Source organism: Eurosta solidaginis, chromosome 5 (genome assembly GCF_040869045.1).
Source record: "Eurosta solidaginis isolate ZX-2024a chromosome 5, ASM4086904v1, whole genome shotgun sequence".
NCBI lineage: Eukaryota > Metazoa > Arthropoda > Insecta > Diptera > Tephritidae > Eurosta > Eurosta solidaginis.
The window spans coordinates 18,659,102-18,685,356 of record NC_090323.1 but is presented as its reverse complement, the minus strand read 5'-3'; the positions used below and the strand labels follow the sequence as shown (position 1 = coordinate 18,685,356).

General features: G+C 37.4%; 2 protein-coding genes and 1 long non-coding RNA gene across 8 annotated transcripts in view; 2 read left to right on the top strand and 1 right to left on the bottom strand.

The window, feature by feature from the left end:
- Positions 1 to 11,895, bottom strand: part of Klc (kinesin light chain) — a 35,539-nt gene extending 23,644 nt beyond the window's left edge. The window contains exons 1-2 of one of the 3 annotated variants that reach the window (XM_067787544.1): positions 11,714 to 11,895; positions 11,626 to 11,641 (exon numbers count right to left, since the gene is read on the bottom strand). Coding sequence is in view for 1 of the 3 variants with exons in the window: in XM_067787542.1 (XP_067643643.1) it covers positions 11,491 to 11,507 (17 nt within the window). In the remaining 2 variants the exon portion in view is untranslated. The other 2 variants (XM_067787543.1, XM_067787542.1) reach the window with 2 other exon arrangements.
- A 91-nt stretch (positions 11,896 to 11,986) lies between these two features.
- LOC137252184 (uncharacterized) lies at positions 11,987 to 12,581 on the top strand. Its single transcript, XR_010953464.1, has 2 exons — positions 11,987 to 12,154; positions 12,269 to 12,581. It is a non-coding gene; the product is annotated as an uncharacterized lncRNA (long non-coding RNA).
- Positions 12,582 to 16,107: 3,526 nt separating this feature from the next.
- The window catches only part of DIP2 (disco-interacting protein 2), a 56,105-nt gene continuing 45,957 nt past the window's right edge, over positions 16,108 to 26,255 (top strand). For all 4 annotated transcript variants that reach the window (XM_067790333.1, XM_067790332.1, XM_067790331.1 and 1 more), the window contains exon 1: positions 16,108 to 16,748. In XM_067790333.1, coding sequence (XP_067646434.1) covers positions 16,661 to 16,748 — 88 coding nt within the window. In that variant the 5' untranslated portion in view covers positions 16,108 to 16,660. The remainder of the gene's footprint in view (positions 16,749 to 26,255) is intronic.

Genomic DNA, 26,255 nt, shown 5'->3' with positions numbered 1-26,255 from the left:
CTGGTCCACATTTTGGTCGATATCTCGAAAACGCCTTCACATATACAACTAAGGGCTACTCCCTTTTAAAACCTTCATTAATACTTTTAATTTGATACCCATATCGTACAAACACATTCTAGAGTCACCTCTGGTCCACCCTTATTGCGATATCTCGAAAAGGCGTCCACCTATAGAACTAAGGCCCACTACGTTTTAAATAATCATTAACACCTTTCATGTGATACACATGTCATACAAACACATTCCAGGGTTACCCTAGGTTCATTTTGCTAAATGGTGATTTTCCCTTATTTTGTCTCCAAAGCTCCCAGCTGAGTATGTAATGTTCGGTTACACCCGAACTTAGCGTTCCTTACTTGTTTTTATCTATAGATAATTTGTAGATACGACAACAGAGGATTTTGCTTACCCAAAAAACATTTAAAAGATATTTCTCCAGCGAAATATATATCTAGTTCTGGAGGTGATATCCAAATCATTATCTAGTTATTCTTAAACCAGACAGCCCTCAAGTGGATATCCTACTTCATTCTGCAAATTTTAAATTATAATTTTATAGTTCTCGAGTTGATCTCCAATGTAATTAGCATTTTCAAATTATTATCAACCTTTGGGAGATTTTGAGAAATGTACAGTTCTCAAATGAATATTCAACATGTTTCTCCAGGTGATATCCTACATTGCATGTCGAGTTGAGGTGAAGTTGAAAAAAAGGTAGGTGGTACCACCAAAGCCAACAGCTATTTATTCTGAGAAATAAACACCCGATTGATAGCAGTAATGAAGCGTAATTTATCAAAAACTAGAAGACCCAGCAGACGTCCTGCCCTAAATTTGGCCTATCTGCATACATTTTAATAAGCTTTTTCCGTCTGACTCGCCCTCCCCCCTCTTCACTTTTTCCTAATCCTTTTATCCTTTTATTCATTCCTCCCTTCGTCTTTTTCGCTTCATCTATCTCCATCTTCGTCTCATTCTATCTCTTTCTCAATCTCCTTCTCTTCTCTCAATTCCTTCTCATTCTTCTGCATCCCTTATTGCCTGTCCCAGACTGTGGTATGTATTTTTTTCCAGTCCCAGTCTCAGTGCCACTCCGAGTCTCAGTACCAGTCCTAGTTCTAATCCCGTCCCAGTCCGTCTCTGGATAATATATTACTCTGTACTAAAGCACTCATCAACAGCTTTCATTTGATATCCATATTGTATAAACACTGTCTAGGCATTCACTGGCCCACGTTTTGGCCTATATCTCGAGACCCTAGTCACCCAGGGGTATGAAAATTACCCTCTACTAAAGCACTCATCAACAGCTTTCATTTGTTATCCATATTCTATAAACACATTCTAAGGGTACTTGGGTCCACGTTTCGGCCTATATCTCGAGACCATGTATGTCGATCGCAACCAAACCTATGTAGTAACCACCGCATGAGGTATACGCAACTTGTGTGAAAGTTTGAACAAAATTAACCGACGCATCTCTTCAAACACCGGCGACCAACAACACACATTTTAGCCTTTCTTTTTATATATATAGATTTTTATTTTTCACACTTCACTATAATATTAAAACGAAATGCAGATTTTCGTTGCTTTTGTAATTCGGCTTAATAATTGCACATGGAACAACTAAAGACTCTCCTGAATTAAAAAAAAATGTCATAGTACCTCTAAATCGCGGGCCCTCTCGGCGGGCCTGGTGATGTGCTATACTTGATATCATTCGCTATATTTTTTATTGATAAGCACGTTGTTTAATTAAACACCAACCAATTACCCGAAGTATATCCGCACCTCTGAAAATGTGAGTGCCGGTGCGTATACGTAACATTTTATTATTACGTATAAATAAATAAAAAAATTTGCAATAAAATATTGCGACTATAAACTGGGATATAACCTATCCTATATTTCAAGTTAGATCAAACTACACACGGGGTGAAAAACAAATTCAAAATCGGTTCAGTAGTTTAGGAGTCCATCGCGGGCAACATAGTGACGCGTGATTTTTATATATTAAGATAAATCATATCCCTGCCAACCAACGCTACCCTATTTTTGCCATTTTCACCTCAAACACCAACACCAACTCACATTGATAAAGTATTTTTCCCCACGATTCGGAAACAAAAAATAGTTTCGTTTTTTCGTTATTACTAATCCAAAAGGTGTGAATGAATCGGTATGATTATAGTTTCAAAAGCAATATTACGACAGCTGAAATAAATTATTTTGTGAAAATTTCTTGCCGCAGATAATTTTTCACAAATTTTCCATTTTAATTTTTATTAACATATCCATAAATCTTGGTAAGTACTACTTATTATATGCAGAGTTTAATAATACTTAGAAAGCTTATCCTTCCAGAGATGGATATTATGGTGTTTGCACAAAAAAGGCCGAAAAAAATATTTGAAGATATGTATTTACTCCTGGCGACGTTCATATCCGACAAATACTCCTGGCCAGTGGGGTGGAGATATTGTAGGTGCTTCGTATTATGCTGGCAGTGCTACATGCGGCAACATATCTGTTGGTGGACATACATGAATAATTTGCAGTTTCTCGAGACGAAGAAATGGATGTTGCAGAGCCGTTTATTTTAGAGCTGCGAAAAATCAATGTCACGTCCGTGTCCACTGTCGAGCACTAAATTTTCTCGTTTTATTGTTGGCTGATTTGTAAACGAATTCTTTTAAGAAAAAAGTAGCGAATGATAAGACACCATCCTGCCTATTTTATAACCTATAAGATTTTTATAACTTTTGTGGGTTAAATTAATTTAACTAAGTTCAGCTTATTTTCCTTTAACATGTTTTACTTCATTTTAATGCATTTTGCTTTATTTTTTTATTTTCTTTTGGTATATTTTTTTTTAATTTAATTTTATTTTACTTGTTTTTTTCTTCATTTTAATTTATTTTATTTTAATTAAATTTGTTTTATTTTTGTTTCATTTGTTTTATTTTTTACTTATTTAGTTATTTATTTTATTAATATATATTTTCAATAATTTTATTGTATTTTGAAATTTTTGATTGAAAAATAAAAATTGATGAAAAACTAAATTAAATATTTGTTGGATATTTTGATAAACTTTTATGGATATAAAATTCTTCAGAGTGGCAGCCCTGACGAGCCGTCACTCCCCCGAAAGTATGCAATTTTTTCATTAGTGGAGTAAAACTATACGTTTTCCAATATGCTGTTTTTGAATAAGTGTGATAAGGATGGGAAATCACACGTACACGAAAAACATATTTCATAATATCGGCGCCTCGCCGAACAAAATTATCCAACTTATAATCCAATTTTTTGGCTAGCGTCGGTATATGATTACCCAAGTTTTTATCCACTCATGGTTAGCAGGGATATATTTTATTTTCGTGAAAATACTGTAGTATTGGAATCTTACACTTGAGTCCCCTAAAAGAACCACAAGTTGGGAACTATCATTTTTCAACTTAAGTAATAGCATTTTTCGCTTTATAAAATTTCCCTCTTTTGCTGAGTACACTATTATTCTCAAGTTGAGCCAATGTTTCGTAACAACTCTTGAGATTTTCGAGGTATGCTAGTTATCGACATGAGCTCTAATATTACTCAAGCCCAAATGCTCGTTGGGTATATTCGACGCCATTTCGAACGAACGCAAATCAACGATAGGTTAACTAGAGTTTAACCATTCCAGATCGGCCGCTTAAGCTCAGCTTAAACTTCAGTTAAAGTAGAGCGAAAAACTGCAGAATAAGTTTAAGCGTAGTTTAACTGACAAACTGAGTTGAACTTGTACTGAAAAACCGGACCTAAAGTGGTCGGACAGAAAAGAGAAGGAAAATTTCTCTCTTCTCGAAAAGTAAAGTAAACGAAAGTAAAGGAAAGCAAAACGGCACCGCTTTGTTGTAAAGCTGGAAGAGCTTACCAGCCGTTTCCATCGATGATATTTTGACTTAATCGATTCCATGGCGCAACGATATAAGGTGGCAGCATGGGACAGCTGATTTTAAGCTTTTTTTATTTGATTTGATACATCAAAATACGGCGCAGTACGATTTTGACATTTGTCCATCGAATTTACAAAAACAAAGTACATGAAATTTTTATTTATGTTTGTAGGTATGTCACCATGCTGCCACCTTGTATCGTTCCGCTATGATCGATTCTTTTTGTCGTTTTTTTTGCTTTTTTTCTTTTTTTTTATTTAAATATGTACATAGATTTTCAAAAATAAATTTGAAGTATGAATGTTTGTTTGTTTTTGAAATATTTGACAAAATGTTCACCGCTTTCAGAATAGCTGTAGGAAAAAAAGTTGATGAATATGTTTTTACCGTCATAACGACCGTAATATTTTATGCCCTGCTGCTATATTACGTTGAGGCGAACTTCATCGTCTTCTCTGTTTCCACATAATTACTTTTACATTGCAGCATTTGACAACGTACTCTACCGCTATGTAGCGGCACCGCTTTCGAGCAAACCAAACCTTAAGTGTGTCATCGACGAGTTAACGATTTCTTATCAAAGTGATATAAATTTGATGTTTATTGCAACGATTTTCCGTCATCCCTTGTTAAATTTGGTTTGGAGGCAAATCGGTTTCGGCATTGCGCCATCATCAGTGTCATTTTCGTTCTGATCTTTTGTTGACATTTGTTTTATATTTATAGTTCGCAGGCGTGAGCAGGTATTGTCCAATTGAATAATTGTGTATGTATTTATGTATGCAATCAGAAACGAGGGTGATTTTCACTGATCAACTTGTGTGGTCATTTGAGGCAGGTAGAAGTCAGTAATTTTAGTCGTTTTACCTTTTTTGTGTTTGTTCATTTGGTTGGTTTATTGTTTTGTGTTTATTTGTTGACAGAAAAACATGCATCATTTAACCACGTCCGTCCGTCCGTTAACACGATAGCTTGAGTAAAAATTTAGACATCCTTCCCAGAACACATTGGTATTGAAAATAGGCAAAATAGAACGATAACCACACCTATTTTCATTAGTTCATTAACAAGGACCGATAAATCGATGAAATTTTGAAAATAGGCGTGGTACCGTCATATCTAGAAGGAGAACATTTTGAGGTTGTCCTAACTATTATATATGTATATGAATTGTGAAAATAAACGGAATCAGTCGGCGAACACGCCCACTCGGTATGTAAATTTCGAAAAATGTAAAAAAATGTCATAATTCATTATCGAAGATAAATAAAGGATAAAACTTGGTAAAATTTTGGAAAATAGACGTGTTGACACTTAGGGAAAACATTTTAAAGTTTTGTCAGCCGTAAATGAAAAGCTATTTAAAATTCGGCATGACATTGCTATACGCCTTGGTAAGTTATAAAAATGGGTTAGCTACCACTCCCACTTTGAAAAAAAAGGTTTCAAAGTCAATAGGAACAAAAAATTCGACACCCTTGCGATATATCTTATAAACTTTAAACGAGCAATTCTCGTATATTTGTATAGCCGAACGATCTCGGGAACGTCAACCTATTTAAATGAAATTTGACACAGAGATAATGTATCACCTTCTAAGACTTTCTACCTAGGTGTTGCCACTCAGAATGTTTCACAAGGTTGCCACCTATTCGAAATTAAAATAAAATTGTATGATATATGCCGATATGGGTATCAAACGAAAGGTATTTCACTCCGCATTATAATAGGGACATTTTTGAGTAGGGTTGCCATTTAGAGTAAACACCTATTCGAAATTTAAAAAAAAAAATGCATGAGATATGCCGATATGGGTATCAAACGAAAGGTATTTCACTACGCATTACAATAGGGACATTTTTGGGTAGGATTGCCACTTAGGGTTGCCACCTATTCGAAATTTAAAAAAATTGCATGAGATATGCCAATATGGGTATCAAACGAAAGGTATTTCACTCCGCATTACAATAGGAACATTTTTGATTAGGCTTGCCACCTATTCGAAATTAAAAAAAATTGGATGAGATATGCCTTTATGGGTATCAAACGAAAGGTATTTCACTCCGCATTACAATAGAAACATTTTTGAGTAGAGTTGCCATTTAGGGTTGCCACCTATTCGAAATTAAAAAAATTGCATGTGATATCCCGATATGGGTATCAAACGAAAGGTATTTCACTCCGAATTACAATAGGGACATTTTTGAGTAGGGTTGCCATTTAGGGTTGCCACCTATTCGAAATTAACAAAATTTCATGATATGCTGATATGAGTATCAAACGAAAGGTATTTCACTCCGCATTACAATAGGGCTATTTTTGATTAGGGTTGCCACCTATTCGAAATTAAAAAAAAATTGGATGAGATATGCCGGTATGGGTATCAAACGAAATGTATTTCACTTCGCATTACAATAGGAACATTTTTGAGTAGAGTTGCCACCTATTCGAAATTAAAAAAATCCCATGTGATATGCCGATATGGGTATCAAACGAAAGGTATTTCACTCCGCATTACAATTGGGACATTTTTGAGTAGGGTTGCCACCTATTCGAAATTAAAAAAATTGCATGAGGTATGCCGATATGGGTATCAAACGAAAGGTATTTCACTCCGCATTACAATAGGGACATTTTTGAGTTGGGTTGCCATTTAGGGTTGGGGTAGTTAGACAAAATAGTACTCTACTTACTCATATTCTATTAAAGCTTTAAAGGAGAACATTAAAGTTAAAATCTTCAATTTTCGGTTAGTGTTTGATATGTTTTTGAAATCGATTTTTAAGGAAATCAAATATTGGTAAGTAAAAATATATAATATATGTACATATAAAAAAGTATAGTTTGGTTAATGATTACATGTAGAACAAAGTATGTTATGTGACATACTCGAAGATTGCCGAGCAAAGCTCGGTCGCCCAGGTACTAACAAAATTATACTAATATTTCACCTCAATAGTGATATGGTGTAGCAAAGTAGAAAAATTAAAATATAAATAAAAATTTTCGAAAATGGGCGTGGCACCGCAACATTTAGTAGAATAAAATTTTAAAAGTTTTGCAAGCCGTAAATAATAAGCCGTTAGTATCACTGTGCAGAATTGTGGTTCTTAGGATTATATTTATAACTGAGAAAAATTCTTTAACGACCATGCCCACCTTTTTGAAAAAGTTGTTTAAAGTTTTAACCAAACGCGACCGAGCTTCACGAAATTCGTTAATTGCTCAATGACAGTAACTGGTTTATAATATTGTGGCGAATATTCGCATTCGAAGCAAGAACCCATACATGTAGTCAACAGCTAAGAGCGAAGAAGAAAAAGAACCAGTCTTATGTAATGTAATCATCACCTAAGAGCAGAAGTTATTTCACACGCACATAACCAGCAGCTATCAGCGAAGCGAATGTTTCACACACATTTACACAACAATAAAGTGCCAATATGCCGATATACATGTATGTAGCCAAAGCCAATAAGAGATACATAAACGAAAATTCGAGACGGCTGTTCGCGAAAACTCTAGACCGTGGAAGAAATAGGTGAACGAGGCAGTTAGAGTATAAAGGCAGCGCAGTCCAAGCGATGGTCAACCAGTTTAATATTAAACGCTACAATTAAAGTACGCGAGTAATCTAACTGTGAAGTACTACCACCAAAGTAGTGTAAATAAAGAACATTTGGCCATACTGAATATTTTAGTTATTTATTCAACAGTTCAGAGATTCGAACGATAACAGAAGCGACAGAATAATAAAGAATTCCTTAAATTCGGTACAGCATATCTCATGTTTCAAATCATTTTATGTACGTGACATTCCTCTTTAAATGTATCCTAAATATATATATGAGAGCACAGGTTAGGCATATAATGTTCGATTTCGCCCGAACTTAGGGCATCATTCTTTATTACGAAACGATCGTTCGTTTCGCCCCAGAAACGAATCGCTAGTGTATTTGCACTATGTCAAACGATGGCAATGAGGCATTTGACAATTGCTTTCGCCTTCATGTTTCGACATAAAGTAAGAAACGCAAAGGCCGTTTGGAGGCGAATCGTTCGTCTTAGCTATTGTTCGCAATACCGAATGAAGCCCTTAGACTTTCATATTTTTTTTTTTTGGTATTGCTTAGAGCCGAACCACGACCCAATAGGGTTATTTTTATTATAGATTCGTAGTCAGCGTATAAAAATGCATGGGGAATACACTGACTGAACCTTTTTTGGTACTTTATTTCCCTCTTAAAATAAATCCATTTTATATTGCCGGCCATTTACGCATTAAATTAAAAAAAAATATACATACATATGTAGTTTTTATTACTTTTACATTTTATAAAAGTACAACAAATAAATAAAATTGATTAATATGGGTTCAATTTTGAACTTCAAAAGCTAATATCGACTTCAGAAAACGAAGGAATCACATTTTTGCTTATGGATTAATATCTTCAAAACAATTGATTTGGCCAGCCGGGTGTTGTACAGTTGTTGTTGTAGCGATAAGAACACTCCCCGAAGGCCTTGGGAGGGTTATCGGTGTTGATGGACCTTTGCCGGAAGCAGATCCGGTACGTTCCGGTAACAAGCACCATAAAGGTACTAGCCCGACCATCTCGGGAACAATTTGACGACATGAACCCTTCTAGGCCAACCCTTCTAGGCCATGAACCCTTCTAGGCCATACCGCCCTCCCACCCCTTTAGATCCATCAGGAGTTCGGGAGCCTCGGCTGTTGATGAAACAGGATTCGCCACGGGTAGGTGAGGTTGACAATTGCGCTGGCAACCCCCTTGAGAGGGTTGCGCTACACAACCCCTTGCATCAATTTGGTATTTTAGTCGCCTCTTACGACAGGCGACTCCCGTTAGAGGATATTGATGACCGGATTGTGATCGGTCGCACCTATTGGGTGGGGCGAAGCTACAACAACAACAACAGGCATACTGAAAGTATATTCTAAGCCCCCTAACCCGCTGGGGTGGTGTTGTACAGTGTTCTCGCTTTCTAAAATGATTGGTATAGACAATTTTTATGAAATCCCAGCAAGTAATGCGGAAATTGTTCGGATATACCGTGCCAAGACAGTTTTAAAGAAATAATGACGCCAATTGCAAAAAAATACCGAATCAGCTTCCTAAAAAGTTTCGAAATAATCTCCAGTACCAATAGACCAAATCAAACACTGAAATTATTAAAGTAAGAATAAAGGATGTTTTTATTGTTGCTCTTGCTTAACCTACTACGGATAGAAATTGAAATAGAGTTCCAAGTCCAAATACATTGGCAAAAAATAGCCTTGCCGCGGGAAAAAGGTTATATCTAGGGGCAATTAATTCGTTGTATTTTTCAAATTCTCGCTCCCTTAAGATGCGGATAGTACGCATAAGAGTCCAGCGCGCTGTGGCACTAGCCTCTTCTCGTAATGATAAAGTCTTTGTAATCTGCCCCATGTCGCATTGGTCGACCGGAGGATCAAACGACTATTACATTTATTGCACATCTCTGCGTGTGTCTATTAGGATATCACCTAAGGCGGTAGGTAACCTAAGAGAAAATAATTGAGAAGTTTCTAGCAAAAAGGAGTCAAGGGTCGATTTCCCCATTTTTTCGTAAACCAGCTCAACAGGAAGAGTAGGTCCAGTTCTATACCCATCCCAAACATTTTATTTATAACTCTGAAACTGACTTCGTGACATCTCGAAATGTAACGCTCTGTGCTAGTTTTGTTTTTAAAAAATATTTCAACTACAATGGCCTCCCAATATTTTATATTTACCCTTTTATCTAGGAAGTGGAACAGATAAAAATTTCAAAAACCTATCATCATATCTTTTTTTTTAGTTTTCAAATAATGTCTCATCTCATTTGTTGATATGTTGTATGTTGTTAACGCAGGAACGGGACGAAATTTGGGAGGGTCAAACTGCCTCAAAAATCGAAGCAATTCGATTCAGTGGTTCGAACAATTTTCCAAAACTTCAAGCGGTTCCTTTGTAGCTCTGAGCCGCCGAACCAATACGGTTCAGGTGGTTAAACCTTTTTACATTTAGTGGCAAAGATGATGGGATGTAAGGGAAACGTATCGCCCTTTCTCTCTTATTGGCTATTTACAGCGATTGTGAAGCCTATCCTATACTCTGGAGTCCTTGTTTTGTGGATAGACAGCCACGCAAAAAAGAATAATTTCAAGAAAACACGGGGTATACAGGCTATCAATACTAAGTATAACGGTAGCCCTAAAAACCCCGTTACGGGTGCACTATATACCATTCTGCACAACGGCAACTTGAGCTCAGACCACATGGTAGTATAGTGTAAACAAATATTGAAAGAACAGACTACCTGCACCTCGATTGGGATCTGTGAGCCACAACAGCGGTAAAATGTTGGCGCAAGGTCGCTCCAGTGGCGGACAAAGCGGGTCACTTGTACACGTTGTAGGAGTTAGTGGAAGGGGTAGGGTATACTAAATATTATATATATATATATATAATATATATCCAGTAACATAAAAAGATTCTATAGGCTGCCAGATTAGTTTAGTGTTTTCGAGGCAGAAATAATAGCCGTGAAGAAAACTGCTTATACTGCAGCCGCGTTAATTTTTAGATTTTTTAATCTTACATAGCACAATACCTTAAAATTTCAGTGTTCACTTATATTCCATCCCCGTGCATAGGGGATGAACGAAGCGGATGAGCACGCTACGAAGGGAACAGCTTCTAACGTATACGTCTCAATTAGAACAGCAAGGGTTTCACATAATCGACCAAGCAAGAGACGTGTGGAACAGGGCGCGATCCTGAGTTCCTCATGAAATTAGGGGTTGCGGGCGGGATGGCATAGAAGGTTTAATGTGGGTCATATTAGATCTTTACCGATATGATCGGGATAATGCCTTAATGGGGTGCTTCTTACCGGAACGCACCGGCTCTATATTCGGCAAAGTACTATCTACATCGGTTACACTCCGCAAAACCTTCAGGGATGGACTTTATCGCTTTAATAACAACTAAAAAGAGAGGACTGTATGCTCATATGATGTGCTCTTCAGCAATGTGAATTCCGTAGCAATTCCGAGGATGGTGTTTTATAAAGTCTTTAGCTTAATCTATTTATTTACGTTGCTTGTGCTTAGCATTAACCTTTCTTTTTGCAGACAACAATTTAGCATATTTTACAAATGACGGGAAACTAATATACTTGGTGAAGCATTTCTGTGTTGTGCTGAAAGGTCTTTATACTTTCACCAGTTTGTGTCATTATTTACGATAATTGTGCTTAGCACTAACCTTCCTTTTCTGCATGCAACAAATTAGCAAATACTACAAATGACGGCAAACAATTATTCTATGGCGGAATCTTGAGTATTTTGTCAACAATGTATGACTGCAAGGGAGTTTTTCCAATGATTTTTCTTGCTAGTTGCTAAATCCATAGTTAACTCAAAATTAGTTTTGCAAATCTGCGAGACAGTCGTTTTTAAGTATGGAAGTAGAGGGAAGATACATATATGTACATGTACAAATTTACAGCATACCTGTGTAATTTATACATATGTACTTTATACCAAAACTTTGAGTTTTTCTAACAAATAATTTGTTCATAAAATGTGCATTACTTCACTTATGACTCATAAAATTTTGTTAATTAGTTTTCTCTATTCCAGACGTACCAATAGTTATTGTGATCTATGAAAAAAGAAACACAGATGACACCACATTGCACACACACCCATCTTGGAAATTTAAGTGAAATATTACCTGCGGCAAGAAGCGAATGCAAAACTTTAGAAGTGCTTATTTGTGGGATTAGACTATTATTTTATTATTAATTTAATAAATATTTAACTTTTCTGCTTCCAAAAAAACTTAGACAATCCAAGAATTTTTGTCCGAAATGTATTGGAACGAATTAAATACTTCCAGTGATGCCAGATTATAGAAAACTACCTTTTTTGTAGGATATTTTACTAAAGCGGGAGTTATTGGTGCTGTCCCCCTATCATGCATTTCGACTTGGATTGAAATTTTCTCTGTTTGGCAACTTTGGTATCATGCGCTCCGTTTCCGTTCAGTTCAACTTCGAAATTTACAATTCTGCCTATCATGCACTTCGATCGTAGCTCCGTTTTTCTAAGTTGCAATTTTGTTGGCGGAGAATTTTTTTTTTTTTATTTAGCTGTACAAATTTTATTAATTTGCGTAATTTTTTTTTTAATTTTCTTAAAATTTAAGTAAAAATTTTATTTAAGAGTTGTAAAACTCACGATATTTCCAGTTTTTGCGCTCGAATGATGTTTTTTGATATGCTTTCAGGTCAAAAACAACAACACCAGAGCAATATGGAAAATTGGCAGATATGATGGAGAGTAAGCCAGATATAACCAACGGTTTCCACCAGCGTCCGAAGGAAGATGTGCAGGCTCCAAATTGTAAGAAAATTGTCTACTTTCACGTGCAATTACTTACGGCCGATCGATCATCTGGAAGGGATCGCACATATCTCGCAATCTTCTCCTTTCAATTCTCACCACAGCATTCTGAGATGCGCTGCTCTCCTCCTCAACCAGTAATATCGCCGCGGATAAGGATTCCATACTTACGTTTAATAAAAATAATAATATAAAAATTTTACTTTTATTTATTTTATTTGAACAGCACTAATTTGTGTATTTTTGCTTTGTTATGTTCCAGTTTCACATATTTCATGGCAAACAGCTGATTTCGAAAGAGTTATAGCTCTTCCTCTTCTTATTTCAATCCAATTGCAACGCATGATACCTACTTTCGACTCCGGCGGAGCGTAGAGCGGGAACGTAATCGAAATGCATGATAGGGGTGTGTATGTCGTATCGCTATAAGCTGGACAGCTGATTCGACTAAATAAAAAAAAAAATAAATGTAAGGCGCGATAACCTCCGAAGAGATCTAAGGCCGAGCTTCTCTTCCAATTTGCGTCGTGCTCCTCTTGATTTTCCCTACAAATTGGCCGGCCGGGACCTACATGTTTTATGCCGACTCCGAACGGCATCTGCAAAGCAGATGAGTTTTCACTGAGAGCTTTTCATGGCAGAAATACACCCGGAGTGCTTGCCAAACACTGCCGAGGGGCGACCCCGCTTAGAAAAATTTTCTTCTAATTGAAAAATCTTATTTCTAAAATTTTGATGTTGCTTTGTCCGGGAGTTGAACCCAGGGCATACGGTGTGATAGGCGGAGCACGCTACCATCACACCACGGTGGCCGCCACTAACGTAATCAGCTGTTTATCGTTACGACGTAAACCAAACACCAATTGGTTGACTACGATACGGTTACGACCTTAGCGGCACCAATAATCGATTGCATTGATTTCCATAAGGTTGGTCGAATCAGCTGTTATAAGGTTACCGATACGGTTACCGATAAAGCACCATTGTCTGCAGCTTAATCAATGCCAGTAAAAGGGACATTTTTCAGTATCAAAAAAATTTACGGTCATAAATTAAGGGCTAATTAATGGTGACTTATAACCATAAAACCATAACCAGATAAAGCAGCTGATCGAACCTACCTTATGGAAATCAATGTAATCGATTAATGGCGCCATACCCCTTCAAAAAACGCGAGTACTCCATAAACAGTGTAAGGAATACTCCTTTAGGAGTATAGAAGTGTTCAAAAACTAATCTGTATTCATACAAGGAATGTGCTCCAATTAACATTGCGATGTCCTAGGAGAGGAGTAGGTGATCCCACTCTCGCTTTGTTTGTGAGTATTCCATAGAGTAAATACGTGAGAGTACTTTGCAAAGTACTTTCACTGTAGTATTCCATGGAGCACCCACATATCATCTTATGCTAAAGTACTAAAGAGGAATTGTGTCGGAAAGAATTATCGAAGTGAATTTAATTTAAAATGAAAGTAAATGAAGAGGGGCAATACAACTTTTATATATTATACTACGAATATTCTTATGTTATTTTGCATTTGCGTGAATAAAGAAACTAATAGGGAAACCCATGTAACCGTATAAATGCCTTATAAAGTGTGTAAACGTATAAATTTATCTAGTGCGTAAACAAACTGTCAAATTTTGTATGAAAAATCATTTACACAATTTGTATAAATTTACGCGCACATTTCATTGTGTAAACGCGGTAAACTCAAAGGAATGCAAGCTTGCAGACATTACAGCAGGCATTTTCATCAGAAATCTCCAACATCAGCAAGTCATTTACAAGAATATCTTAGTAAAGACGTTTTAGTTTTCATTTTTCACTTAATCTTGGCATTTTTTAATTTGTATAATAATCCAAAAGTTTTTGTTTGACAATAATACAGCTGATAAACAATCAAGTTTATCAAGAGTATTACTAGGTGCATTCATATAACAGCGTGTGTAAATGGATATAATTTTACACCTTATAAGTTTATATGCTTTCATGAGTCCCCCTAATATTTCACTATACATACTATAGTATGTATAATAAAACCAGTGCGCGGTTGCATTTTATCAGAGTTGCCATAGTAAAATTTTATTATCAGTTAATATTTTACTTTTCGCAACTCTGTTTGATCGTTATCGCGTCGTGATCACGGTCGTTAAAAAACGAGCAATGATCGGGTGATGGTGGTCCGCAAACCCATTGCAAAGGAGTATTGTTAGAGTACTCCAACATAAAGAAAATGGACTACGTAATCCAACAATTTTTGCAGGGTACCATAACGCTAACGCCATAATCACACCATAGCCAACCAATTGGTTTTTGGTTTCTCGCCATATACATAACCTAAAAATATTTGAGTTGGTGAAATTAATAAATTTTTGTAGATTTTATTCATTGTTTTAGATGCGTTATGACTAAGAGACTTATTTTTTGTGGAATATGTTTGTAATTTTTTGCGTTTTCTTCATTTTTATATTTATATTTCCGTTCATAGCACCGAAGGCGGAAAAAAAAAATTTTACTTCTGTAAGGATATGTTTGCAGTTTAAGTTGAAAGCAGGCATGCTTAACCAACGAACCGATATCATTTCGTTACAATAATTAACGTTAGTAAACGAAACAAAGTCATTTCGTTTCGTTTATTAACGTTAAGAACGTCAAATTAACGAAATGATTTTGTTTCGTTTTCTGCCATATCAAAACGAAATCAAATCGTTTATGTTGATTATTAATTTCAAACTATGCTGGCAATGCTATATTATCCATTTTGATGGCGTAGTCATTAAAGGTGAAAGCATTGGCCAAGCTGATTGCAACTTTTCTCATAAATTTTGACAGTACGAAAATTTCTCAGAGTATTTTTGACATTACCACCAACGAATTACACAAACAAATTGCATGGAGTTTGTGTGTATGTCCGCTCGCTGTTACCACCTTACGCCTTCACCATTGGCTATAGCATTGCCAGCACAATTCAAATATAAAGTATCACGTTTTTGTTAACGTTTTTAACCTTAACGAAAGGTTTTTGTTTCGGTTAAAAACGAGATACAATTTATCTTGATAATTTCTTTATCGATAATATTGAGAAGTGTTTCAACGGAAACGGTGGAAATTTTTTGATAAACGATTAGCTTAACGTTAAGGTGCATCCCTGGTTGAAAGTTTTCATGAAATTCGTGGAAGGTGTGAAAAAATTATGATTAAAGCGCCAATTAATGGTGACTTATAACCATAAAACCATAACCAGATAAAACAGCTGATCGAACATACATTATGGAAATGAATGTAATCGATTAATGGTGCCATACCATAACGCTAACGCCATAACCATACCATAGCCAACCAATAGGTTTTTTGTTTCTCGCCATATCCATAACCTAAAAATATTTGAGTTGGTGAATTTAATAACTTTTTGTAGATTTTATTCATTGTTTTGGATACGTTTTAACTAAGAGACCTTTTTTTGTAGAATATGTATTAAATTTTTTGCGTTTTCTTCATTTTTAAGGCACCATTAATCGATCACATTGGAGATGGTTATGGATATGGGTATGGTTGCGACTATGGCGTTAGTGTTAAGGAAGTTTAATTGGCCCTTAATACGATAGCAAAACATTTCTGCTCTTATTTTAGGGATTTTTTCATTGCGGAACAATTTCGTTCCGTCGTTCCGTCATAGGTTTTTTTAATGACAGTTTTGGCAACATTGGCAATTTGTTTAGTGTCAAAGAAGTGATGTTCGTGCTACTTCGATTGATTCCTTTTATATAAAAATTAATAGTAGTTCGTTATTCTACAAAAGTTATAAATGAGAGTGGATGATTTCTCCATAAGGAGCTCCGTGAATTATGAAAAGTTAATTATTTGCAGTATTAATTTGATGTTTTTCTTTGTGGCACACAAGTTGAATCATCGGGGTAGGGCAGTCAGTGGCCCAACTGCTCCGTCTACGAATATTTGTGTGGATATGAATGATATTTTATGTACCTAGGATTTAAGCAAAAAAGAACGTTTTGTATGCAGTTTGTGTAATGTGTATGTATGGCAGCGAACGAAAAAACAAAAATATAATTTTTGCATAGAAAAAATTTTTTGTGATAATGTACAAAGTGGTTTTAGTAGTGAAATTGCTATCAAGTTAATAAAAGCAACAACAAAACGATCAAATTCGTCAAGTCAGCAGGACTCAGTCCTGTATTATAAGGGTGGGATACGACGGCACCAGCTGTATAAAAAGCACAACAACAAAAATTAAGTGTAAAAAGAAGTGCAAAAATGTCTGCGAGTTTATTGGAAAATTTCGCTGCACTTCCTCCTGATGTACGTGAAAAGTTGGCTGAGCTAGATTTGGAATTATCTGAAGGTTTGTTTTTTATTATTTATTATGTAGTTACATACCCATTTATTGTATTTATATAAGTGCAATATATTAACTATCTATATGTTATATTCATATACATATATATATTTTTATATTCATATATTTCTTTATTTCAGTCTATGGCATTTAAAGCCCTTAAAGACTAGATAACAATGTTGAATTAAAATTAGATAATTATTTAATAGTATAGTACATAAGTTGAGTATAGACACAATAAAACTTACATGCTATAACGAGATTGACATTTATCTGTTTGAAAAGATATCAGTAAGTATAGTTTTAAAAGTAAACTTAAAAAGAGCAAAATCAATAACTGAAGAATCAGAGATGCGATTAAAGTCGGTCATAGCTCTAAGCAAAGGTGCTTTTGAGGCATAGAGGGTTCGGACACAATCCGTATAGAAAATCGGTATATTGCGAAGAGGCCTTATAGGGATATGGAATTGGAGACTCCTGAGGAGACAAGGTGCATCAACTACACCATTAATGATGTCATAAACAAACGTGAGCGATAGGACAGTTCTTCTGCATTCCAGGGACTCTAATTTGATAAGTGAGCACCTGGATTCATAAGATGGAATCGGTTCAGAAAAGTTCATCGAGCGCAGCGCGAACCGAACAAACGCTTTCTGCACACGTTCAAGCCTAACAATATGGCATTCATGATACGGCCTCCAAATAAAACAGCCATATTCCAGCTTCGAACGAACTAGTGCAGTGAACAATAACTTGAGGGTGTAGGGATCCGTGAAGTCTGTGCAGGAACGCCTAATAAAAGCCAGAAGTGAATACGCCTTAGCAATAGTAGAATTTATATGAGTCGTGAAAGAAAATTTCGAATCGAAGACAACCCCCAAGTCCTTTATCTCGTTAAGAGTTGAGAGGTGGGTACCATTGAGAGAGTAGGAAGTGGGAATGAGGCCACGTGATTTAGAAAAGCTTACAAGAAAGCATTTGCTAACATTTAGTGGCAAGTTAATGGCACGACACCAAACAGCAACGTTATCTAAATCAGATTGTATTTTACTCACGTCGTCTGAGTTTGCGATGGTATTAAAAATCTTTAGGTCATCAGCGTATAATAGAAAATTAAGGTGCTGGAAGCAGGTGGAAATATCGTTTATAAAAATTACAAAAAGTAATGGGCCAAGTATGCTACCTTGAGGCACCCCGGAGGTGGCTGTGAATGTGTTTGAAGAGTTATTTTCAATAACCACAACACAGCTACGCTGGTGTAGGTATGATTTAATCCATGATAAAAACATCGAGTGGAAGCCCACGCGAATCAATTTAGAAATCAGGATAGAATGACTAACTTTATCAAATGCTTTTGAGAAGTCGGTGTACACAGTATCAACTTGACAACGGTCATTAAAAGAAGATATGCAAAAATCAGAGAAGATAGATAGGTTTGTTACAGTGGGATCTACCGGCCATAAAACCATGCTGATTTTCAGTGATTAGAGGTTTAACAGCAAAGTACATCTTTTGTTTCACAATGTACTCGAATAATTTTGAAACAGTTGATAATTTTGCAATGGGCCTATAATTCGCGACATTGTTCTTGCTACCATACTTAAAAATAGGGCTGATGGAGGTTATCTTCCACGCCGCACTCTAAAGATTTGTTGAAAATTAAAAGGAGGGGAAATGCCAGAGCCAAACAATTTTTCAAAAGATAAGACGATAAGCCGTCAATATCAGTATGGGTAGATGATTTAATATTCTGGATTCCATCGACCATATCTTCAATTGATAGAGTCAGCGCACCAAAGTTAATGGGACTGTCAACAACAGTGGGCACCTCCTGCGGGTCTTCCGGTGGTGTCACGAAATTGGAGCAGATGAAGGCTGCAAAAAGGTTGGCCGCTTCAGCTGTTGATGAAGCATGCTCAGAATTATAGATGAATGAGGCAGGGATACTTGAGCATCGTTTTTTGGACTTTACATAAGTCCAGAATGCGCTAGGGTTTTCCTTAATGTCGGATTCAAAACTACGAACATAGTTACCATGGAGCCTCTTGCCTAACGCTTTGAACGATTTGGAATAACGCAGGTATTTTTCTTTATACGCCATTAGCTTAGTGGCCTTGAACTTTTTGTAAAACCTATTCCTCTGATTCTTAAGCCTCTTTAGTTTTCTAGTATACCATGGTATTCTGTAACACCGCTTCATTTTCTGAGGTATGTTGTTTATGCAGATTTGATTTACAACGTTTTTAAATAAGCTGAAGCATCGAGCAAGATCACATCCCCAAAACAGGGCTTCCCAATCAACGGAAGAAACTTCCTGATATATACGGTCATAATTTCCACGTCTAAATGAAAAAGTAGGATCCTCATTCAGAGTTCCAATACTTTCGAAGTTATAGAATTCTACTTCGAGGATAAGCGGAATGTGGTGCAAACCAGAGCACGACAACGGTTCCTGGCATTCGGTGACCGTACAGGTAAAATTATCATTAAGAAAGACAAGATCAAGAATTCTCGACAGTTGATTGGTGAAGCCGTTGATCTGAGAAAGACCAACACTTGCGAAACTGTCAATAAGGTAAATCTCAGACGTGGTGTTTACATTGTTCGGAACTAATGAGTAGTTATTATCGACGTAAGACCATTCAATATTAGGTAAATTAAAGTCACCCAATATGCAAAAGTTACCACTATCACAAGAACGAACTAAATCAGTAATATTATCTATATGAGACTTATAAAGTGAGTCTAGACTAGACGATGGAATGTATGACACACAGATAAAAATTTCAGAGATGCCGTGAACTGAGACACACAGTTGGTCCAAAAGCGAGTCTTGATCCTTCAGCTCCACAAGCGACGAGTTGATGTGCCTGCGTATGGCAATTAAAACTCCGCCGCCTCTAGAGAGTCCAGTTTTGGAAAAATCGCGATCCTTGCGATAGACAGTGTACAGATTAGAGTCAAAAAACTCAGCATCAAGGAACTCAGGATTTAGCCAGGTTTCAATAAGAACGAACACGTCATAGTCCAGAAGCGAACTCATATTGTACATTACGTTAGACTTAGTTCGCATTCCGGAGACATTTTGAAAGTAGACACTCAATTGCTTTTGGGTGCCATTTATGGAAATAATATCAACTCCTTGACCTTTTGAACAGGACGGTAGACAGCTATCAAGGTATGTGCTGCTCTCACAGCACAGGACTCTTAGTTTTTTGACGTATTGACATACTTTTTAGAGTATACATGAACCACAGAATGAGTCGGCCAAAAGGAAGTATCCAGTACCTTATCAAAATATTTATCAGGAACCGATATTTTGAAGGAAGATATATCTCTCGCATATTTAAAAGTAAACTTGAAGACATTGATGCCTCTATTTTCAACTCCAAGCTTAGTGCAGATATAATTAGAAATGTATTCTTCCGATAGTGATGCATGCATCCTTGATACAAAGATCACTTTACGAGGCGGAACGGCTGTCACTTCTCTTCGAACATTCTGAAAAACAGCAGGCTGTGTTGAAATGGAGGCCAAATGATTAAGATCTTGGCCCAAAATGCCAGCAGCAGTTATGCCAATGATGTTTGCAGAGTCTATTCGTCGGGACGCAGCCGGAGAGACAGGGCAGCCGTCAGTAGAAACAGCAGCAGGCCCTGCAGACGGAGCAGCAGAAATACGATTCAACCGTATTAGTAGCATGGTTAATTGACAGCGCACTACTGATCGCGGCAGTATTAGTATTGTCTGTATTTGTAGCAGCATTAATTTTAGGATCGGTGTTAACAGGTTTATTAGCAGGAGTGGTAACCAGATTTGGAGTAGGGAGAGTGTGTGAGGTACTGGGCAAAGGCGAGAATGCCAAGAAATCGACATCTGCAGAGCGACAACTATCACAATTAATATTATGATTGCTTTTAGCACTAAAAGCACGTCTTCACTCTTTGACAGCTGTCATTTGCTTGTATCTACTGTATGATTATATGCGGATAAATATGTGCTTCACTGGAGTAGAGTGTGGATTTAAGTTTAATCTACTTTGTGTAATATGTGGCAGCTAATCAAAGACTCCCATACACTTTATGCACATATTTAGGTGCATATATACATATCTATATCAAGGTATGTGTACATACGGGTGTGCTCGGACATACATGGACAACATTAAAATATATAAGATATTTATTATTTTTAATTTTTGCCTTAAAACCGGCAGTTTACCAGTAGAAAACATAATTTTTTTAGTTGGTCTAGGCAAAGTTGGGCATTGCGGTTGAGAAGTTGATTTCTATGCTGTCGTCAATACGGAAGACATTGAAACCCGGCCTGCTTCCTCAATTTACCATACGGCTTGTCAGTCACAATATCCGCGCTAAACGCAATTAACACGCAAGAAGATATCCGGCAAGAAGGCCCCGGTGGGTTAGGGGCTTAGAATATACCCGCGATAGGTATGCATGTCGTAAGAGGCGACCAAATACCGGATTCAAGGGGTTTCTGTAGCGCAGCCCTTTCAGTTTGCCAGCGCAATACTTAGATTCTCCAAACCCAATTGTCAACCTCACCTATCCGTGGCGAATTCTTTTCCATTAACAGCCGAAGCTCTGGCGACCCCGAACTCCTCATGGATCTAGGGGGTGGGTGGGCAGTATGGCCTAGAAGGTCGCATGTGGTCATAACAAATCGTTCCCGAGACGGTCAGGCTTGGTAACGGAATGTACCGGATCTGAATCCGGTAAAGGACCATCAACTCGATAACACTCCCAAAGGCCTTCGGAGAGTGTCCTTATCGTAACAACAACAACAACAAGATATCCGGCAAAGGACCATCATCATCGATAACAATCTCTAAAACCTTCGGGGAGTGTCTATATCGCTACAACAAAAACAAGAAGAGGGTTTCCTTATTTTGTTGGATTTCTTGATTCCGAAGCCCCCTTCCGCACCCATTTCACTCTTATTTCTTATGGGGCTACTCTGCTTGAAAATTAACGTTCATTTCCCTAGTTTCAGCTGTTGTTGTATTAACAATAAAGACATTCCCGGAAGGTTTTGGGGAATTGATGTTGTTTGTTGTTGTTGTAGCAGTGCTTCGCCCCATCCAATAGGTGTGACCGATCACAAATTGTTATCAATATTCTCTAACGGGAGTCCAAGGAAACTTGCTGTTTCAACAGGGGTTGACCATAATGAGAGGGGTGTTAGAGGCGTTGGTTCCACATTACAATTGAAGAGATGGTTGGTCATGTGGGGACACATTGCAAGCAGGGCATACATTTTGTATGTCGGGGTTGATTCAAGATAGGAATGAGTTTAACCTGTTACAGTATCCAGATCGAAGTTGAGCTAGAGTGACTCGCGTTTCCATAGGGAGTGTGCGTTCCTCGTCTGCAAGTTTAGGGTATTGTTCTTTGAGTACAGGATTCACCGCACAATTCCTGACATAGAGGTCCGACGCCTGTTTGTGGAGTTAACCCCATTTAAGTGTAACCCCATTTCATTTGGGGAGTGTGATTGATTTTGATGGTCTTTTGCCGGATATAGACCGGGGATCGATTTATTATGACTACAGGAAAGATTCTAGGCCATACCGCCCACACACCCCTAGATATGTGAGGAACTTGGGTCGCCAGAGCCTCGCTTGCTAAAAAAACAGTATTCGCCACGGGAATATGAGGTTAAAAATTGGGTTGGAGAAGCTATAAATTGCGCTGGCAACCCCTTGAATCAGTTTGGTATTTTAGTCGCCTCTTACGACAGACATACCTGGCGCGGGTATATTCCAAGCCCCCTACCCCGCTGGTTTTTTTGTTGGTCAACCAGACATGTGAAGCAGTCTTTTTAAGTTAGCTACCATAGGCCTAAAACCTTTTCGGCTGACATATCTTGATCGGAATTCAAACTGAATGCTTCATTGACGTCATCACAACAACAACCCCGGGCTCCGCAGTTCAACTTCGAAGTTTTAGCGTCAGTTCCTAATATGAAATCAGCCTTGCTTATGTACATTGTGGAAACGTGGCTCAATGAAGGCTTCTTTGGTGAAGAATACTTTGACTCTAAGTTATTCCTAACCTTCCGGAAAGATCGAGACTCCGTGAAAACTGGTCAAAAGAAAGGGGGTGGAGTGTTGATTGCAGTTAACAGAAACCTGCATTCATCGAGGTGTCAACTTCTACATCATGATTCATTACTAGATCAGCTGTGCGTCTGTATTTCCAGTTCCTCTAGTTCAACTTTCATATGTTGCTCTTACATACCGCCGAACAGTGGTGATTCCTTATACTCATCTCATGTCGAGAACATCGTCAGTCTATGCGAAAGCCACCCTGATGCGAGTTTTGCATACTTGGTGATTTCAATCTGCCTAATATTGTTTGGTCAGACTTTCAATGTGATGGTATTCTAACTCCTACGAATGTCACCCGTTCTTATGAAATCAATCTTATAGATAATATTTTAAGTTGCGATTTGATTCAAATCAATAATTTATTTAATACTCTTTCGAGGTTGCTTGATCTAGTGTTTGTCGATAAGAATTTAATATTTGATCTCTCTGAGAGTACTCTTCCATTGGATAACTCTCCTTTTAACTTTCGTCTTACTGATTTCTGTGAGTTGAACAATGTCTTACTTGCACTTAACTGGGCAAATATATTTCTCTCTAATGACGTCAGCATGTGTTATGACCTTTTCTTATCGAACTTGTCTGAGATATTTCATAGTACAGTGCCTCGTTTTAGGCCTAGGTTGCATAAATTACCTTGGTATAACATAACGCTTAAGAGGTTGAAGAACAAGCGTAACAAATTCAATAAATTATATAAGGCAAATAGGGAAAACATTTCTCTTAGAGAACAGTACATTAATAGTGTGCGGCAGTTTAATGTTCTCGATAAATTTCTTTATAATCGCTACATGCGTAGGCTCGAAGATGCGCTTAAAGAAAATCCAATAGCCTTTTGGACTTTATCCGCTCCAAACGTGGTTCAACGAATATTCCGATCTGTATGACCTTTAATGGGGTAAGCTCCCAGTCGCTAACTGAAACAGTTGAGCTTTTTGCGGAATTCTTTAAATCCAACTTTGATGATGCCAATGTAGGTTTGGCTGGCTCTCATTCGCGCTCGGGACTTTGTGCTCAGATTGATTTTGGCTCCCTCATTATCTCAGAGGATGATGTTCGCAATGCTATGCTTTCCCTTAAACCCTCGCTAAGTTGTGACACTGATGGCCTTTGCGCCTTTTTACTGAAGCACTGTAGTTTAACTCTCTGCGATCCCATTTGCCATATCTTCAATTTATCTCTGTCCTCTGGAACTTTTACCGATAGATGGAAAAGGAGCTCAATTTGTTCTATTTTTAAATCTGGTAATAAAAATGACATTTCTAACTATAGGCCGATTGCCAAACTCACAGTATGCTCAAAGCTTTTCGAAAAAATCATAAAGGAGAAGTTGTCTTTATTCATTAAAAGGGTGATTGACCCGCGTCAACATGGGTTTGTTGCTGGCCGCTCTACTGTCACTAATCTAGGGTCGTTTTCTGATTTCTGTATCTCTGCATTTAAGGATGGCTGCCAGGTTGATACCATATATACCGACTTCTCAAAGGCTTTTGATAAAGTTTCACATCAAATCTTACTATCTAAACTGGAGTATATTGGATTTCACTCTGTATTCTTATCTTGGTTAAAATCGTATCTATCGAACCGGTCTCTATGTGTTGAAATCGAGGGCTGCAAGTCCCTACCTTTTTATGCAACGTCTGGAGTTCCACAGGGTAGCATTCTCGGGCCTTTGTTGTTTGTGCTTTTTATAAATGATATTGGTTCCTGTTTTTTTTCGTCCTCTTTCCTTCTATATGCAGATGATTTAAAGTTATTTCATAGAGTTAATGGCGAGTCGGATTTCCTACTCCTACAAAATGACCTAAATAACCTTATTGAATCGCGTAATGCCAATAATCTCTTCCTCTTCCTAACTTATATTCCACCCTCTACGCTATCGCAGGTGCTCGACTGGTTTCGGTTAATGAATTTATTGACTTAGGTGTTGTTTTTGATTCCTCTTTCTCTTTTGTCAATCATATCTCTTATATGCTTCCCAAGGCTTACAGAAACCTTGCCTTTCTTCGTAGATATGCAAAAGACTTTAAGGATCCTTATACAAGGAAGGCTCTTTATACCTCTCTCGTTCGTTCAAAACTAGAATACGCCTCAATTGTTTGGAATCCTATCTATAGCTGCTATGCTGCCAGAATTGAAAGGGTTCAAAGAAAATTTACTCGTTTTTGTCTATTTTCACTCAACTTTGACGACCCAATTCCATCCTATCACTCGCGCTGCTTACTCATAAATCTCCAACCTCTCGAATCCAGAAGTATAGAACATCTGCTAATGTTCGTCTATGATCTAATAGTTGGCTCTCTTGATTGCCCAGTTCTCTTAGCGAAGGTGTCATTTAATGTACCTAATCGGAGTCTTCGAACATTTTTTCCATTTTACATGAGTGCTTGCAGGGCTAATTATTGTAATTTTGACCCAATTTTTCGGGCACTAAATGAATTTAATAGACTCTCAAGGAGGTTTTTTATTGATTTTTCTTTGTCGAGAAGCATCTTCAAGTCAACTTTGCAAGAGTTCCTATAATCTTTACTTGCATTATCTTTTTATCTTTTGTTTTCGCTAGTCATGTTACTTACGTTATTCGTTGTGGTTTTCAGTTGATTATTTGTTTAAGTATTTATCTGCTTTTGTATTCTAGTCTGTAAGATTGTTTAATCATAGACTGAATAAATTATACATACATACATACATACATACATACTTACGTTCCTGCACAACCGAATAGCCTCCTGTCCAGCATCTCATCGACCTGTTGTTGCTGTTGTTGTAGCGATTAGGTTACTCCCCGAAGGCTTTGGGGAGTGTTATCGATGTGATGGTCCTTTGTCGGATGCACTCTACAGCTATCGAATAGCTACTCTGGTAGTCTTCCGTGCTAAGGTTCTTCGAATACTGAGTGCAGTGCGTTGAGCACGTAGCCTCGGAACAGTCATAAGGAATATAGAAGGCTCTATAGCTCCTCTAGCAAACCACGGAAAACGTTGAATTTTGATCTTGAGCTCGTATCTTTATCTGGAGCAACATCTCTTAGATTCACCACATTCCTACCTAAAACAGATACCAGTCAAGAGCATAGATTAAGAGCACACCCTTCGTCTTAGTGACCAACACAGCCTCGTTGTCATTACCCCCTCAAGAAGTCAGAACTAAGCCCAAACGGGACCAATTAGCAATTTGGGAGCAGCATGCACATAGGGGGTAGTGGTATGCCCTTCAAGTAAGTATATTTAGCCTGCAATTGTCGGGCGTCGCGTGTGTTGGTAAATCAAGCCGATTATCCGTTTGTACGTCATTCAGTACAAAACGCTTTTGCCATCAGCTCCAGAATCGTCTTCGTAACGATGCGTTATCGCCGTCCATTTCAGCAGCGGTGAGCTCTTCAGTTG